General features: G+C 37.8%; 2 protein-coding genes and 1 non-coding gene across 4 annotated transcripts; 2 read left to right on the top strand and 1 right to left on the bottom strand.

Annotated features, from left to right (window-relative positions):
* The first annotated feature begins 471 nt into the window (after window positions 1-471).
* Window positions 472-6,014, top strand: LOC141611606 (transmembrane 9 superfamily member 3). Its single transcript, XM_074430183.1, has 7 exons — window positions 472-949; window positions 2,506-2,546; window positions 2,641-3,226; window positions 3,325-3,462; window positions 3,864-4,020; window positions 4,291-4,775; window positions 5,618-6,014. Exons 1-7 carry the CDS (start codon window positions 798-800, stop codon window positions 5,835-5,837), a joined length of 1,779 nt encoding a protein of 592 aa, XP_074286284.1. The 5' UTR covers window positions 472-797; the 3' UTR covers window positions 5,838-6,014.
* A 756-nt stretch (window positions 6,015-6,770) lies between these two features.
* On the bottom strand, window positions 6,771-6,841 carry TRNAG-GCC (transfer RNA glycine (anticodon GCC)). Its single transcript has one exon. It is a non-coding gene; the product is annotated as a tRNA-Gly (tRNA).
* Window positions 6,842-6,888: 47 nt separating this feature from the next.
* On the top strand, window positions 6,889-11,955 carry LOC141611604 (DNA-directed RNA polymerases II, IV and V subunit 3-like). Of its 2 annotated transcripts, XM_074430182.1 has the most exons (4): window positions 6,920-7,179; window positions 7,354-7,460; window positions 8,465-8,702; window positions 11,332-11,955. In XM_074430182.1, exons 1-4 carry the CDS (start codon window positions 7,006-7,008, stop codon window positions 11,590-11,592), a joined length of 780 nt encoding a protein of 259 aa, XP_074286283.1. In that variant the 5' UTR covers window positions 6,920-7,005; the 3' UTR covers window positions 11,593-11,955. The 2 variants fall into 2 exon arrangements, with proteins under 2 accessions (XP_074286282.1, XP_074286283.1); XM_074430181.1 differs by having other exon boundaries at window positions 6,889-7,460.
* Window positions 11,956-14,741: the final 2,786 nt, after the last annotated feature.

Below are 14,741 nucleotides of genomic sequence, written 5' to 3'. Positions count from 1 at the left end.
TTAGTGCTTGAAGAGACTCCTTTGCGTAGTGCTTGGAGTTGGGTGAACCCTTTGCTTAGTGCTTGGGCTAATCCTTAGGCCTATTGCTTCGTGTTCGGATTAAATCATATCTTTCACTCAATTCCAATCATTAAACTGTCCAAATTTCAGTCCTTATTTGCATCCATTTCGTGTGTTTTCTTCAAAGTTTACGTTTTAGTCCACTAGAGTTGCTGGTAGATGTGTGTTGTCGGATGTCTTACCTCCGAATGCGAACAATGGCGTTTTGGCTGATCGTTTATTAATATAGTGTTCCCTCGAGGTGCTTTCTTAAAAAATAAAAAAATAAAAACTTATCACATATCATACACATAAATAAAAGATCTTAGTCTAAGAACTAAAACTGAAATATAGTGACAATAGATCACGAGTTTGAATTTCCGCGGATGAACACAAACTTAGACCCACGTTGTTAGACATGAATGCATACATACTCCGTACATGATAATAAACTCAAAACATGGATCTCACGATCTAGGCTTGTGAAATGTGATATGTGAACTTCCACCCAACAGTAGTAGTAGTAGAAGAATCCCACAGCAACTAACAAACCAAAACGTCGGTGGGTTGGGAGTATTACATCTCGTTTTAGGCACACCTTCTCTTTCATTCTTCTTCTTCCTCCTCTTCTCTCCCTTCTTTAATTAATTATTCTCCCCCTTTAATTCTCTTCTACGTTTACATTTTCCCTCTTTATAATTATAACCCACTTCACAATTTCCCTGATTAAACAAGGTGGTTTAATTAATAAATCAATCATGGAGAAATTAAGGGCCACATTAATGGTGGCCATTGTTGTTGTTATTGTTAATCTGATTGGAGTGAGATCTGATGGCTCTGATCATCGTTACAAAGCTGGAGATCAAGTCCCTCTTTATGCTAATAAAGTTGGTCCCTTTCACAATCCCAGGTTTGTTTTCTTTTTAATCTTCTTCAAAGATTTGATCTTTTTTTTTCGGTTAGATTAGCTAATCTAGGTGATTCGATTCATGGTTTCTTGTCGGTTGACTTGCTGATTTTGTGGATCTTGCTTGATTATAAGATTTATGATTTGTTTTTGATTTATGAGCTGAGTATATTAATTTAGTGAATATGTGGAGTGATGCAGATTCGACTTTCGTTTCTTAAGATTTGATTGGTTGGAATGCTGAAATCGTTACACTGTGCTATCGATGTCGTTTTCCTTCCTTTTTGACATACTTTATTCAGAGTAGATGTTCTGTGACTGTGTCTAATGTCTAGTCCTATGAACTTTTTAACACGTTGTCGGCTTTATGTAATTTACATAAAAGGGACGTCAGTCAATAGGAGAAGGTTGTGGGATGATGAGACGAGATGAGACGATAGATCTGCAGTCTTGGATCTTATGCATATATTTGTTATTGTGAGGATATGGATGATTTGAGTTGAGCTGCCCTTCAGAGTGTGTTTGGTTACGCATACTTTGAGCTTTTTTTTAGGGAGGAAGGAGACGGTAAGGAAGGGAGGGGAATGGGAGAAGCGGTTGGAGATTGTTGTTTAGATAGCAAAAGGGAGGGAGGGGGAAAGGAGGGAAGGGGCTATACATGAAATGAGGCAAAAGGAAGCACTTTTGTTTCTTGCTATCTCTAAAATGGAGGTAATAGAGATAGAAGCTTATTGAAGGTTAAAAATGGAGCTGATAGTAGATAGCGGTTTCAAGGAAGGGCTGAAGTCATTAGGATGGAATACGGATAGCAACTTCAAGGAAATTAATCTGTCTAGTAGGATGGATAATCAATCCCTCCACTTCCCTCCAATTTGTTTTGCTATCCAGACTAAAGATTTATTTTCCTTTTCTTTCATCCCCTCCATTTTGCTCAGAATCATTTCATACCATAAAAGGGTAAATGCCCCCCTTTTAAATTTTGAGCTGGGTCGTCATCGTAATGGCCATAGAGTCAGGTGGACGTAGTTACCACGCTTCTCATTCATAGCTTTACATCTGATTAGTCTGATAAAGTCGTTGAATGGTGATACTTATGATCTGTGTTCAGCCCCGTCTGAATGCTGTTAACTTATTTTACCCTTGCTACCTACTTCAGTCGAATTTTTGTCTCTCTTTTATCTCGCTTGTCGCCACTGTAGTCATAAGATTAAAAACCTTATTGAGTGCGAAAGGCTGGAATTCGGTGAAACTTTGTCCAGACATTCGTACATAATGAAGGTCAACCTCAAACTTACTAGTATCAATCTATGAAGATAATATGATATGCATTTGTGCTCATGGTTAATTTGAGCATTTTGAAACTTACTTGGAAGTTGGAAGTTGTGAGTGCTATTCTTATCTGAACCTCCTGAAACAAGAATTATCCTAGAGAACAAGGGTTAAGTGCATTTGTTTGACGCATTGGTCTATTAGATGTGAATTGTGATGTTTTTTTTGGGACTGATTTTTGCTCATCGCATTTGTAACGCAATCTAATACGTATTGGGTTTTCTTTGCAGTGAAACATATCGCTATTTTGATCTGCCATTTTGTTCTCCAGGTATAACTCTCCTTGGATAGGATTTTTCTGCTTTGTACTTGATTTTTTCTTAGTCAAAGTATTTGACAGCCTAGAACTGACATCTTTCCATCAGATCAAGTGAAAGAGAAAAGGGAAGCTCTCGGTGAAGTATTGAATGGGGATCGTTTGGTTAGCGCTCCTTACAAACTAGACTTCCTGGTTGACAAGGATTCAGAAGTCATTTGCAAGAAAAAGTTATCAAAGGAAGAAGTAGTTAAATTTAGAGATGCAGTATCAAAGGATTACTACTTCCAAATGTATTATGATGATTTGCCAATATGGGGTTTCCTAGGAAAAGTTGACAAAGAAGGCAAACTAGACCCAAGCGAGTACAAATATTATCTTTATAAGCATATTCATTTTGACATACTTTACAACAAGGATCGTGTTATTGAAATCAATGTTCGGACTGACCCCAACACTTTAGTGGACATTACTGAAGATAAAGATGTTGAGGTGGAATTTATGTACACCGTGAATTGGAAGGAGACAGACACCCCTTTTGACAAAAGAATGGATAAATATTCACAGTCATCTTCTCTTCCACATCATCTAGAAATCCATTGGTTCTCCATCATAAACTCGTGTGTCACTGTACTACTTTTGACTGGATTCCTTGCCACAATTCTGATGCGAGTTCTCAAGAATGATTTTGTCAAGTAAGAAATGAGAGCTTTTTTTCTTCTTGGTTTATAATAATCTCAATATTTTTTATTGTCTGTTCTTTTGGTCACCTTCTGTTTCCTGAGGAATGTAGGTATGCACATGATGAAGAAACAGCTGAAGACCAAGAAGAAACCGGGTGGAAATATATCCATGGGGATGTATTTAGGTTTCCAAAGTACAAGTCATTGCTTGCAGCTTCTCTTGGGTCTGGCACGCAGCTATTTACTCTGTAAGTTTCTTCTGTTTTTGTTTCTTCTTATTTATCCATTCTTAAAATACCTTTTATATTTACATTTATGCCAATGGTATCTAAAGCAAAGTTTTAATTTGATGATGGAATAACACAAAATGGCTCGCAAACTTCTATTCTTTGGTTATAAATTATGATGAGATAAAGCAAAATTACTCACTAAACTGGTTGCACGTGAAGTAGCGGTCATTTGATGCAATTCTCGACCCAATCTCCAATTTTCATCTCTGTGTACTTGCTAACACAGCCGTAAAATTGCATACCTCTGACCCATTTTACCTTGTAGTTTTGGGGAGTTCTCGTGGCATTGGAATAATATTCTTGTTCTTGTTCTTGTTGCCACTGGTATCTAACATTGATATATCTTGTGTGCTTGTCAGTACGGTGTTCATATTTCTACTTGCTCTAGTTGGAGTGTTTTATCCTTACAATCGAGGTGCCTTGTTCACTGCCCTTGTCGTCATTTATGCTCTCACCTCAGGAATCGCTGGCTACACAGCAACGTCCTTTTACTGCCAGCTGGAAGGATCAAACTGGGTACGAGCTGATGAATGATAAATAGATACACAAATACTTGTGAAATGTGGTTTTACATGTACATCATTGTAATACCTCGTGCTATTTACCCAAATACCCTATAAAATGTAGTTACTTAAAAGTTGTTTAACATGGGTACTTGGGTAAATGGCGCGCAATCTTTTATCAATATCTTAGTCTAAAACCGTCTTGCTAGAGACTTTGTAAGAAAATATATCTGCAGAGAATATTGGAAATGATAATTGACTAAGTTAATGTTTTGTTGATCAGGTGAGGAACCTCTTGTTGACAGGTTGCCTGTTTTGTGGGCCACTGCTTCTGACATTCTGTTTCCTAAACACGGTTGCAATTGGATACAATGCCACTGCTGCTCTGCCTTTTGGAACAATAGTCGTGATTTTACTTATCTGGACTCTAGTGACATCGCCATTACTTGTATTGGGTGGAATTGCTGGAAAGAACAGCAAGGCTGAGTTCCAAGCTCCTTGTCGTACTACAAAATACCCTAGAGAAATCCCCCCTCTCCCATGGTACAGGGGAAGCCTTCCTCAGATGGCAATGGCTGGTTTTCTGCCATTCAGTGCAATATACATAGAACTTTACTATATATTTGCCAGTGTCTGGGGTCACAGGATTTACACTATATACAGCATCTTGTTCATCGTCTTTATTATATTGATTATAGTTACTGCTTTCATTACTGTGGCGTTGACATACTTCCAACTTGCTGCTGAAGATCATGAATGGTGGTGGAGGTATGCACTAAACTTTTTTTTTTTTTTTTTTTTTTAATTCTAAAATAAATCCTTACTCTGCCTTTTAAGTATGTCATGTCAGTTTGCCTTCAGTTGTTTTTTTTATTTGTCTATTACACGCCCTTAGCAACTAGCCAAATTATTGGGTGGTGATATTGATGACTTGTGTATTGAGCTCTTACCCACTTTATTCTTAGACAAACTTTTAGTTTCTCATCTTCTGTTCTTGTCTCAATGAGGCCATGAGGGCGGTGTTCATTTTTTTGTTCTTCAGCATGGTTACCGGGTCTTTTTGATGGAATGTTGAATTGATAAATTTCCAAGGCGTTGATGTGTTACTCTGAAAAACACTTGTTTAATTGTGAAAAGTAAGTAGTGGATTGCTACAAAAGACTAGTTTCACTTGTCTGGTTTTGATTTTGGAATATTTCCTGGTTTTTGGGATAAGATTCAGCACTGAGGGTTTGTGCTTGTGGACAATGTTCCTGACTTGAACGTGAGAACACATTTCAATCAACATACTTTTCTTGTTTGCAACATGTTCTACTCACCTCCTTTCTCACCTATATATGTTGCTCCGTCTCTTCATATTACCTCTTGTACTTTTGTATGATTCTTGGTACTCAAACAGTCAAACATGGGTTAGGGTGTGTGACACTTGAAAACTTCATGGTTGGTTAAAAACATCCGATGTTTTTCCCTAAAATAATTGGGTGGAATACTTGGGCACCTAAAATAATTGGGTGGAATACTTGGGCACACAAACGCATCTCTGATTATTCTAACCTAATCTGAGTAACATAAATTTATCAATCTAACTTGTTTAATTATTAAAATGCCAGGTCGTTCCTATGCGGTGGTTCCACGGGGTTGTTCATCTATGGCTATTGCTTATATTACTACTATGCACGCTCAGATATGTCAGGTTTCATGCAAACATCCTTTTTCTTTGGCTACATGGCTTGCATTTGCTACGGCTTCTTCCTCATGCTCGGGACTGTTGGTTTCCGTGCATCGCTACTTTTCGTTCGCCATATCTACCGATCAATCAAATGTGAGTAGATAGAAGGCTCTACAATATTGTTGTGTACGGTAATGACATCCTCTGTCAGAACAGGAAGATAGAGGATAAAATTCTGAGCTTAGGGAATTACGCCATGTTATGTAGTACTAGTATATCATTTTTCAGATATTCTTTGAATTAATTTACTGCAATATCTGTTGAGAATTTGAGATCCAGTTTTGTTGTTCCAATCATTTGGTAGCCCTTGTTCAATTTCTAGATAGATGTGGTCATGGAATTAGATACTTCGTACTAGTTTAAGTCTGGTAATTGGCCAGTGCAGATCATGAGTGGCGGTATCTCATCTCCAATCAATCTTCTTTGTTTATTTCCTTGACTTATGTTTGAAAGTGTGATCATATTCAGGTGAATGGTTTTTGAGCAGTGTAGGTCACAGATGTGTTAGAACTTAGAACGTTCGTCTACAGAAGACGAGATGAGAGACAATTGTGTGAAAATTTGTTCTTCAATTGGAATTGGCCATTTGGGCTTGCTCACAGCTGTTGTGCTGCTTAAACAGTTTACAAAAGTAATTATGAAAACCTTAGGGTTCTTTATCGGATGTCCCCGAAGGGACACCTTAGGGATCTTTATTAGTGTCTATTTGGTGTTGAGACCAGATATCAAACCATGGATGTTTTCCGGCTGTATGCTTCATCTATCAAGCACAGTCTCACTCGTCTACACCTTAAAATAGTGAGATTTATTTTCGCTGTAACAAAATAAGGAAAATCTGAGCAAAGTTTTTAGAACTATAATTACGGGAGTAGTCAATCATGTTCACCTTCGTTTTGTTATTTATTCTCCCGGTGTAACTACCTGAGATAAATTTTACTCCGCAATGCGCATATGAGTTCATACCTGACATATTCCTTGGTCCTTTTTAACAAGAAATTATTTCTGGGAAAAAAGAATAAAAAAAGGAAAAAAAATGCACCAGCCGGGAATCGAACCCGGGTCTGTACCGTGGCAGGGTACTATTCTACCACTAGACCACTGGTGCTATTTGATATTGCCATTCAAATATTTCAATTTATTCATAGTTTACCTACTACAACTTCCTCCCCTCAAACCTAACTTCATAAAGGTTTAACACTCTTCACTCCACCACAGAAGACAGGCAAAGAAAACCTCCACAAAACCCTAGAAACCACAAGCTCTTCAACAATGGAGGGCGGAGCAACAACCTACCAACGATTCCCACGCATCAAAGTCCGTGAAATGCGTAACGACTTCATGAAATTCGAGCTCCGTGACACTGACGCGTCTATGGCTAACGCATTACGCCGCATCATGATCTCCGAAGTTCCGACAATCGCCATTGACCTCGTCGAAATCGAGGTTAATTCATCTGTGTTAAACGACGAGTTTATAGCTCATAGGCTAGGTCTCATCCCTCTCACCAGCGAACGCGCCATGGCTATGCGATTCTCGCGTGACTGTGACGCATGCGATGGTGATGGACAATGCGAGTTTTGTTCTGTTGAGTTTTATCTTAGGGCTAAATGTGTTCAGGATCAAACCCTAGATGTTACTAGCAAGGATTTGATTACTTCTGATCATACTGTTACTCCTGTTGATTTCTCTGATTTTCCGTCTACTGATGGCGCTTCTGATGGCAGGTTCATTATTTTACTTTCTCCAGTTTTTGTTTTGGTGTTTTATGTACTTTTTTTGTTGATTGCTGAGACGAAACTAGGAAATGTAGTTAGAGGTGAAAGTGAAAGGGAAACTGTGAAAAGTCGAAAATTTTGACTACAAGGCCACTACCCCTGCTATCCTCCTTAATTCTACCACTGGCTAATTGTTTGGCGTTGAAGCGATAGTGTAATGAGTTTCTTTTAAGGTTCTTGGAAGTTGCAACTGTTATGTATTGTGATGAAATATTGGTCAAAATCGATGTACAAAGTTGAATTGGGAAAACTGAAATGGGATAGAGGAGTGATTGTTTGAACTTAGGAAGCATTTGGATGAAAGGAAGATACTTTTGTGATTTAGGGTGTTATGCTGTAGGGCGTTTCCGGTTTGAATTGGTGGAGTGTAGAAGATTCATATTTATGTATATGCACAAATTTATGTACCAAAAAAAAAAAATGTATATGCACAAATTTGATCTTTTTATTTTGGAGTTTTTTGTTAGATATGCTATGTTTTGGGAAATTTTGTAGTTTAAGATGTTGCATTGTACTGTATATGTTTGGTATCAAAAATCTGAAGCATACATCGTAACTTCTTTGATCAGGATCTGAGATTATGGACATTCTAGGGCTTATTAAATTGATAGAAGTGTTGAGGTGGAAATGCAGTAGAGAATGATGTGAGAAAGTGATCTTTTTTAGGGTTTGGGCTTATTTGCAAGATCGTTTTTGTTGCTAATCTTGATGCAATATATCATGTCAAAATTTAGTTGTGACTTTTAGTTATGAGATTTTGATGCATTATAGGGTAATATGTTTTCGGGTTTGAAAATGTTTTGTCCTTTCTCTGTGTTCAGAGGTCTTGGGGGTTATCAAATGCTGAACGCTGCAGCTGATAATTTTGTTTTTCTCTAACTCGCATTATAGCAATATCTTTCTGCCTGTGATAGTTAACTTGGTAGATTGAATTTGTTTTTGGTGTCGTGCAGAGGAATCATAATTGTGAAGTTACGTAAAGGCCAGGAATTGAGGCTGAGAGCAATAGCCAGGAAGGGTATTGGGAAGGATCATGCCAAATGGTCTCCTGCCGCGACTGTCACATTTATGTATGAACCAGAGATTCATATTAATGAAGATATGATGGAAAGCTTGAATCTTGAGCAGAAAAAAGAGTGGGTTGAAAGCAGTCCTACGAAAGTCTTTGACATTGATCCTAATTCTCAACAGGTTTGTAGTACAACTGATTATAACTAAGTTATCGTAAGTCTTTTCTTCTACAATAGATGAAATAGGTTGTTTATAGACAACTTTTTGCGGACCAATTGAGGAAAATGTCTTTTGCAGCTAAGAATATATGCGTATTTTTTTTATTACTGCTAGAGAACAGAGTGAACAGTTACTATTCTCGAGGCAAAATATACAAAAAATATCCTGTGGTGTTACCAACACATAACAAATAAAATTTAAAAACAAAAATCAATCTTTACAATTAGAATCTTTATATGGTGGAGCTGTCTTCTATGAGGACTATGATAACTGCTTTCACCCTTACACGAGGAGCAACTACACTGTAATCCACCTTCACCGGAAATAATGGTGGAATTCTCCAGATCTACTGCGAGGAATCATTCTGCGACGATGCGCCATTTTATCTCAATCTCCCATTTTCTCCAATAGACACCATTATCTTCTACAATCTACACTATTCATACCAACTTCAATCTTTTCTATTTCCCCACCCCAACAGCTAGTCATTTACAACTGTCCACCATCCCAACTCTTCATCCGCTGCTCCCTTAAAAGTTTGTTGCGGTTTCTGAGTTAGGCTATGAGTTTATATTAGTGGCAATGGCACCAACTCACCAAGAATTCGAATCCTCTATATCCTAACGTAGCAAGCCATTATACGACTTTGCCGCCACAAATTGTTTTAACATTCTATGAGCTTAGTTTAAAAAAGCGCGCCTTGATTGCGCCTAAGGCGCCCTTGGATGAGGCACTAGCCAAAACGCCTCGGTCCATTTTAGGCGCGCCTTTTAGACACGGCTCACCTAACAAGGCTAACTAGTACGCACTTTCCATATCTTTTAGATAAGGCTCACCGTTTCTTTTCCCCATTATTCTTAACTTCGCTCCTTGTCATGTTAGCCAACTTGAAAACTCCTAAAAATGCTATTGGTGCCAAAATTTTATTTAGAAATTACAAATTTTATATAAAAAACAAGGCGCCTCGCGTCAAAAAGGCGCGCGCCTTCGCCTTGCGCTTTCCGCCTCGGCCCCTTAGCGCCTCGGGAGTGCTGATAGAGAGTGGATGAAAGAGTTACCCATGCAGTCAAGGATCCCGAGCTAGCCGATGACGACAACGCCGAAGAAATTTGTATTAAGTTGAAATCCAATGTACAGGATATGGTGAATCAAGCTACGCTGCTTTTGAATGTGTCCCTGATTTCGGGAGTGCTGGTGTACAGACTCAACAGGGACAAGTTCTTAGGCATGGAGAGAGCATCCTGTCGTCGATGCCCTCTACTTCTGCATTGTGATCATGTGCACCATCGGAGAGGGAGGACAGTGATTGGAGAAAAAGGCTGCCAATCTGGATGGAGAAGGTGTTTTTTTGGTGAGAAGGGGATTACGAAGGAAGTAGAAGGTGGAAGAATTAGTCATTGATATTGGTTTGGGAGTTGATAGGATTAATCATATGGGGTTAGCGTGACTGTAGTTAAGTGAACCAAATTTTAAAAAAATATAGATAAATACTAATGAGATTAGTAAACTTTAATGAATAGGTTAGGACAGATTCAAAAAACCTGATCAAAAGAGAGAGAAGTGGGTAGAAAATAATCAACTTCCTCAAAGGGAAAGTGGGAAGTATAGAAAAGGATGGAGTCTGATATAGATGTCGACATGTCGTCTTTTCAGTTGTTATTGTTGCTATAAATTCCGGAACCTAGGTGCATAGCCTTTTCAAATCCCGTTGCATCGTGTCACTTCAGGATTTTGCGAGTCACTTCGTGTCAATTTTTTTCCAATCCAGGATACATGGCAGGGATAGGACAATATAAAGTCTGTTAAACGTTTTTGAATGACTTTAACCAGTGAATATAGTCTATAAATGTCTCTGAACTGATCTGTTTAACCAAAATTCATCAAGTAATAGACTATTCTGAACGAGGGTGCTGGTACACCAATTTTACTGATAATTTGCAATTAGTCATGCTTTGGGAATGGCTGTGGAGGGAGGGCCTGATTAAAAATGCTCCACAAGTACCAAAAATATTGATCACTTTTGATTCAGAGTTTAGACTCTTGCAAGTGTGGATCGTTGGGTTCTTCCCTATTTGCTTATTTTGAAGAATATAGGGGAAAGACTAAACATTTCTACACTCCTATGGAAGATTATCCTTGCATTTTACTCATTTCAGTGTAATTATTTTCATTGAGGATAAAATATGATTTATTATCACTTTAACCTTTTAAAGTGGTTCATTATGGGACAAGCGAAACTGGAGAGGTGACCAATCTTATAGGACTGAGGGAGGATGATTATGAGGTATTACCCTTAAAAGAGACAATGCACTTACATTAAAACAGAACTGGTGTCAGAAATTTGATTGCGATTAAATAAGTCTCCAATGTTTGTGAGATATTCTTATAATCGTCATACGTGCTACTGAAATCGGTATGTCCAACATATTTGTGTTGATGTCTCAGCCCATATATTCAGCTACTTTCTATACGAACATGACTAATTTTTTTCCGATACATGTATATGTTGCCTTTTCCAAGTTTACTTTTGAGTAATGTGATATATATGTGGACAGTTGGACTAAATATTTATTTGTTTCCTTCATGTCAGGTTGTGGTGGTTGATCCTGAGGCCTATACGTATGATGATGAGGTGATTAAGAAAGCAGAAGCTATGGGAAAGCCGGGACTTGTTGAGATTTATCCTAGAGAGGACTCTTTCATATTCACCGTTGAGTCTACGGGTGGAATCAAGGCATCTCAACTGGTGCTTAATGCAATTGAAATTCTGAAGCAAAAGCTGGATGCTGTTCGCTTGGCTGAGGACGCGATGGATGCTGATGATTTGGGAGCCTTAGGTGCTCATATGTGAGGATGATGATTGATGATTAACTGGTAACTTTCTTAATGTGCTAATCTCCATCAATCCTAATATATGACCATGGCAGTATAATTCTAACCTGTTTCATTCGTTGGAAATGTTCAACTTTAGATAATGTAATGCTGATCTTAGTTTTTAAGAGGTGGCCTGCGTTTTGACTTTAGCTAACAATCACTTGGCATAGACCACTGCTATTATGCGCAACCTGTATAATGTGCAATGTACATCTTCTACTTAGTCATCTTCTTGTTTTACTTGTTCGCCTAAATTCACATCCCCATATGAAGGATAGTGATGTTTTGTACCTTGTGTATGGAAATTGTGTGATTAGATTTTCCTTTGATGGTTTACAAATTGATGTGTCATAATTGTTTAGATAATTATGGTGGTATCGTTCATGTTGCGGCCTATGTTAATCAGTCAGAGATAGATGTATTAGACACGCATATTAACACCTCTATGCTTTTGGACTGAGATGGAGCGTCTTTAAGTAAACCTATATCCGAGTGTTGAGTTTAGGGCATGGAATTGACCCAGCATCTCTGCTGGCTTTCCCAGCCTAATTCAAGGGCGGGGTTTGAGACGGTGGCCTTTGCCTTGGTCTCATAAGGTACATGGAAGTGATACGAAGTGTAGAGTAACATAGGTTGTGGCATTTTGTTGGTTTTGGCTGTTGTTATTTAGTGTGTGTATTCTGTGGATATACTTACGAAGCACCATTGATTTTCCGTATACTGAATGAGCTGTTTTTCATCAATTCAAAAAAAAAAAAAAAAAAACTTCCCGCTCGTTGTAGCATAATAAAGGTGTGAGTACCACAGTGTCAGGCAAGGAAGAGTCATACCCCAGTTCCTGACGAGTAAATTTGGTGTTATAGGCCAAGGCCAACTCTAATAAGTGTATGTAGTTTGTGGTGCCAGTCACGAGGGTACTCTGTGAAAATAAGGAGGTGGTCCAATTAATCCCCAGATTTAGGTGCCAAGGCTTGTCCTTGTTTAACTATGACATCTTCAATTATTGTGTCTTTTAACCAAAGACAAGCTTCATAGTTGTATACTTGTATTTTGGTCACTTGAGAGTTCTCAACCACTTTTGCTTGTAGCTCTTTAGTAGGCTGCCTAGCTAACCTGTACCTGTGCTACTTTGCTGCGGCAATTCTTAGATGTGTTAGGCACTGTAATGTTACTAATGTTGTACTTAGACTTGGCAAAACTGACCCGACCTGAATAACCCCACCCGAACTTAACCCACACCGAATTGAGGACTTGTTTCTGACCTGAAACCTGAATTGATTCGACCGTATTCAATTCGGCCCGAATGTTTATTGTTACATGCTGACTATTATTACCAAATAACTTGATAACAACCCACCCAATAAAAACCCAGCGCGCCCCTAGTATTGCAAACCTGAACATCCCAAATCCGACCCGTTTGCCAGGTCTAGTTTAGTGATTTTGTAGGAGACAATCTCACATGTAAGACAATGATTTTAAAGCTGCCATTTTGTTAAGCAAGTCTTTTACGAGACAATTTGGCTTGTCACTCGTATAGGACCGTTGATATAGTTTGTGTTATGCTTGACTACTCGAGAAAGGAAGGAGTTTTTGGGTACATAGATTTGTATCCCACGGATCTTATCAGATATCGAGTAGACGATGTCCAAGCTGTAGTAAATGGAAGTAGAGGACTGAGTATTAATTTGGGTAGGGTGTGAATACACTGGGATGTTTGTCCTGGAAGCAAAAGATGGTGACATAAATGCAAGCAAGTAGAGTATCTGAAAATGGTGACAAGCATAACAAACATGGGCAAGTCCATAGCCTTAGATTATGTCAATATTAAACCAAAGTGTCGTTATCTTCTGACACCTGAAATAGGGACTTGTGAATGCAATACTTAAATGAAGATTTTAGCTGCATATCATATCTGTAATAGTGTGAGTGACCCATTTCTAGAGATGTATGGTCTTCTATCGCACAATTATACCAAGGGAGGCCATGGTCACATACCTTTGCTTTGGAGTTGGACCACCTCTACGGCTCTACCCCCAAAGTTCCTTGTTTCACTTATTTCAGTGATTACTTATCTAACCACAAATTAATGGTTTCATGGTCTACTTTGGTTACATTTTCAAGAGTGCACAAAGAGAGCATTTATTTTGACTTTCAAGTATGATGAACAAAGATAATAGATTACCTAACTATTTATGTTTATGTAATGATGTAATGGTAGAGATGGCAAATAGTGATCCGACCCGATAACACGACACGAATTCGACACAAAGTTAGCGGCTGGTTAGGGTTGGGGTCGTACGACACGTACCGAACATGAATAACTCATTTAACCTATATAACCTTATACATCATATATAGGTCCTGTTCTTTTGGACTGAAACAGATCTGAACTGAACTGAACTTATAGGATTTGAATTGAACTGAACTTAACTTATAGATCTGAACTTTTCTGACTTATAGGATCTGAACTGAACTGATAGGGGATTTGAACTGAACTGAACTTATGGGACCTGAACTGAATTTACAGGATCTGAATTTAAATTAACTTAAATTAATTTAACTTAAATATTATTATTATTATTATTGTTGTTGTTGTTATTGTTATTATTATTATCATTATTATTATAAAAAAAATGCAAACTTTTATTGAGATTAAACAAAATCTTTACAAGAAATTAGTGGGCAGTCAAGAGAGAACATTGATAAGAAAATATAGTCTAAAACACAAGGTAAGATAATAACATTTTTCCGCTTTATATACATTGCTTTATTCATACATTATACTACTATTACATTACGATAAAAAATAATGAGAGGTGCTAATTTTGTTTTATAAATAATAATGTATATATGTATCGAATAATTAACGTCAAATGTTTTTGCATCGGATTTTAAAAATAATACTCCGTATGTAACTTTTCTGAACTGAATTTATAGGATCTGAACTGAACTTATAGGGTCTGAACTGAACCGAACTTATAGGATCTGAATTGAACTAATAGGATCTGATCTGAACTGAACTGAACTTATAGAATCTGAAGTAAACTTAAATTTAATGACTTTAAGTCCAAAATAACAGAATCATAGAGCTAGACCGAGCTAAAGATATATCTCAACAAGTTGAAA

This window comes from Silene latifolia, chromosome 11 (genome assembly GCF_048544455.1).
Source record: "Silene latifolia isolate original U9 population chromosome 11, ASM4854445v1, whole genome shotgun sequence".
Taxonomy (NCBI): domain Eukaryota; kingdom Viridiplantae; phylum Streptophyta; class Magnoliopsida; order Caryophyllales; family Caryophyllaceae; genus Silene; species Silene latifolia.
This window is presented reverse-complemented; position numbering and strand designations above follow the sequence as displayed.

What these genes read in the sequence shown, in the direction of transcription:
- LOC141611606 (XM_074430183.1), top strand. Translation starts at nt 798, where the DNA reads ATGGAGAAATTAAGGGCCACATTAATGGTGGCCATTGTTGTTGTTATT. An exon ending in GGTCCCTTTCACAATCCCAG is followed by an intron (nt 950 to 2,505) that starts GTTTGTTTTCTT and finishes TTTTCTTTGCAG; the next exon opens with TGAAACATATCGCTATTTTG. An exon ending in GGCACGCAGCTATTTACTCT is followed by an intron (nt 3,463 to 3,863) that starts GTAAGTTTCTTC and finishes TGTGCTTGTCAG; the next exon opens with TACGGTGTTCATATTTCTAC.
- LOC141611604 (XM_074430181.1), top strand. Translation starts at nt 7,006, where the DNA reads ATGGAGGGCGGAGCAACAACCTACCAACGATTCCCACGCATCAAAGTC. An exon ending in GATGGCGCTTCTGATGGCAG is followed by an intron (nt 7,461 to 8,464) that starts GTTCATTATTTT and finishes GGTGTCGTGCAG; the next exon opens with AGGAATCATAATTGTGAAGT. An exon ending in TTGATCCTAATTCTCAACAG is followed by an intron (nt 8,703 to 11,331) that starts GTTTGTAGTACA and finishes CCTTCATGTCAG; the next exon opens with GTTGTGGTGGTTGATCCTGA.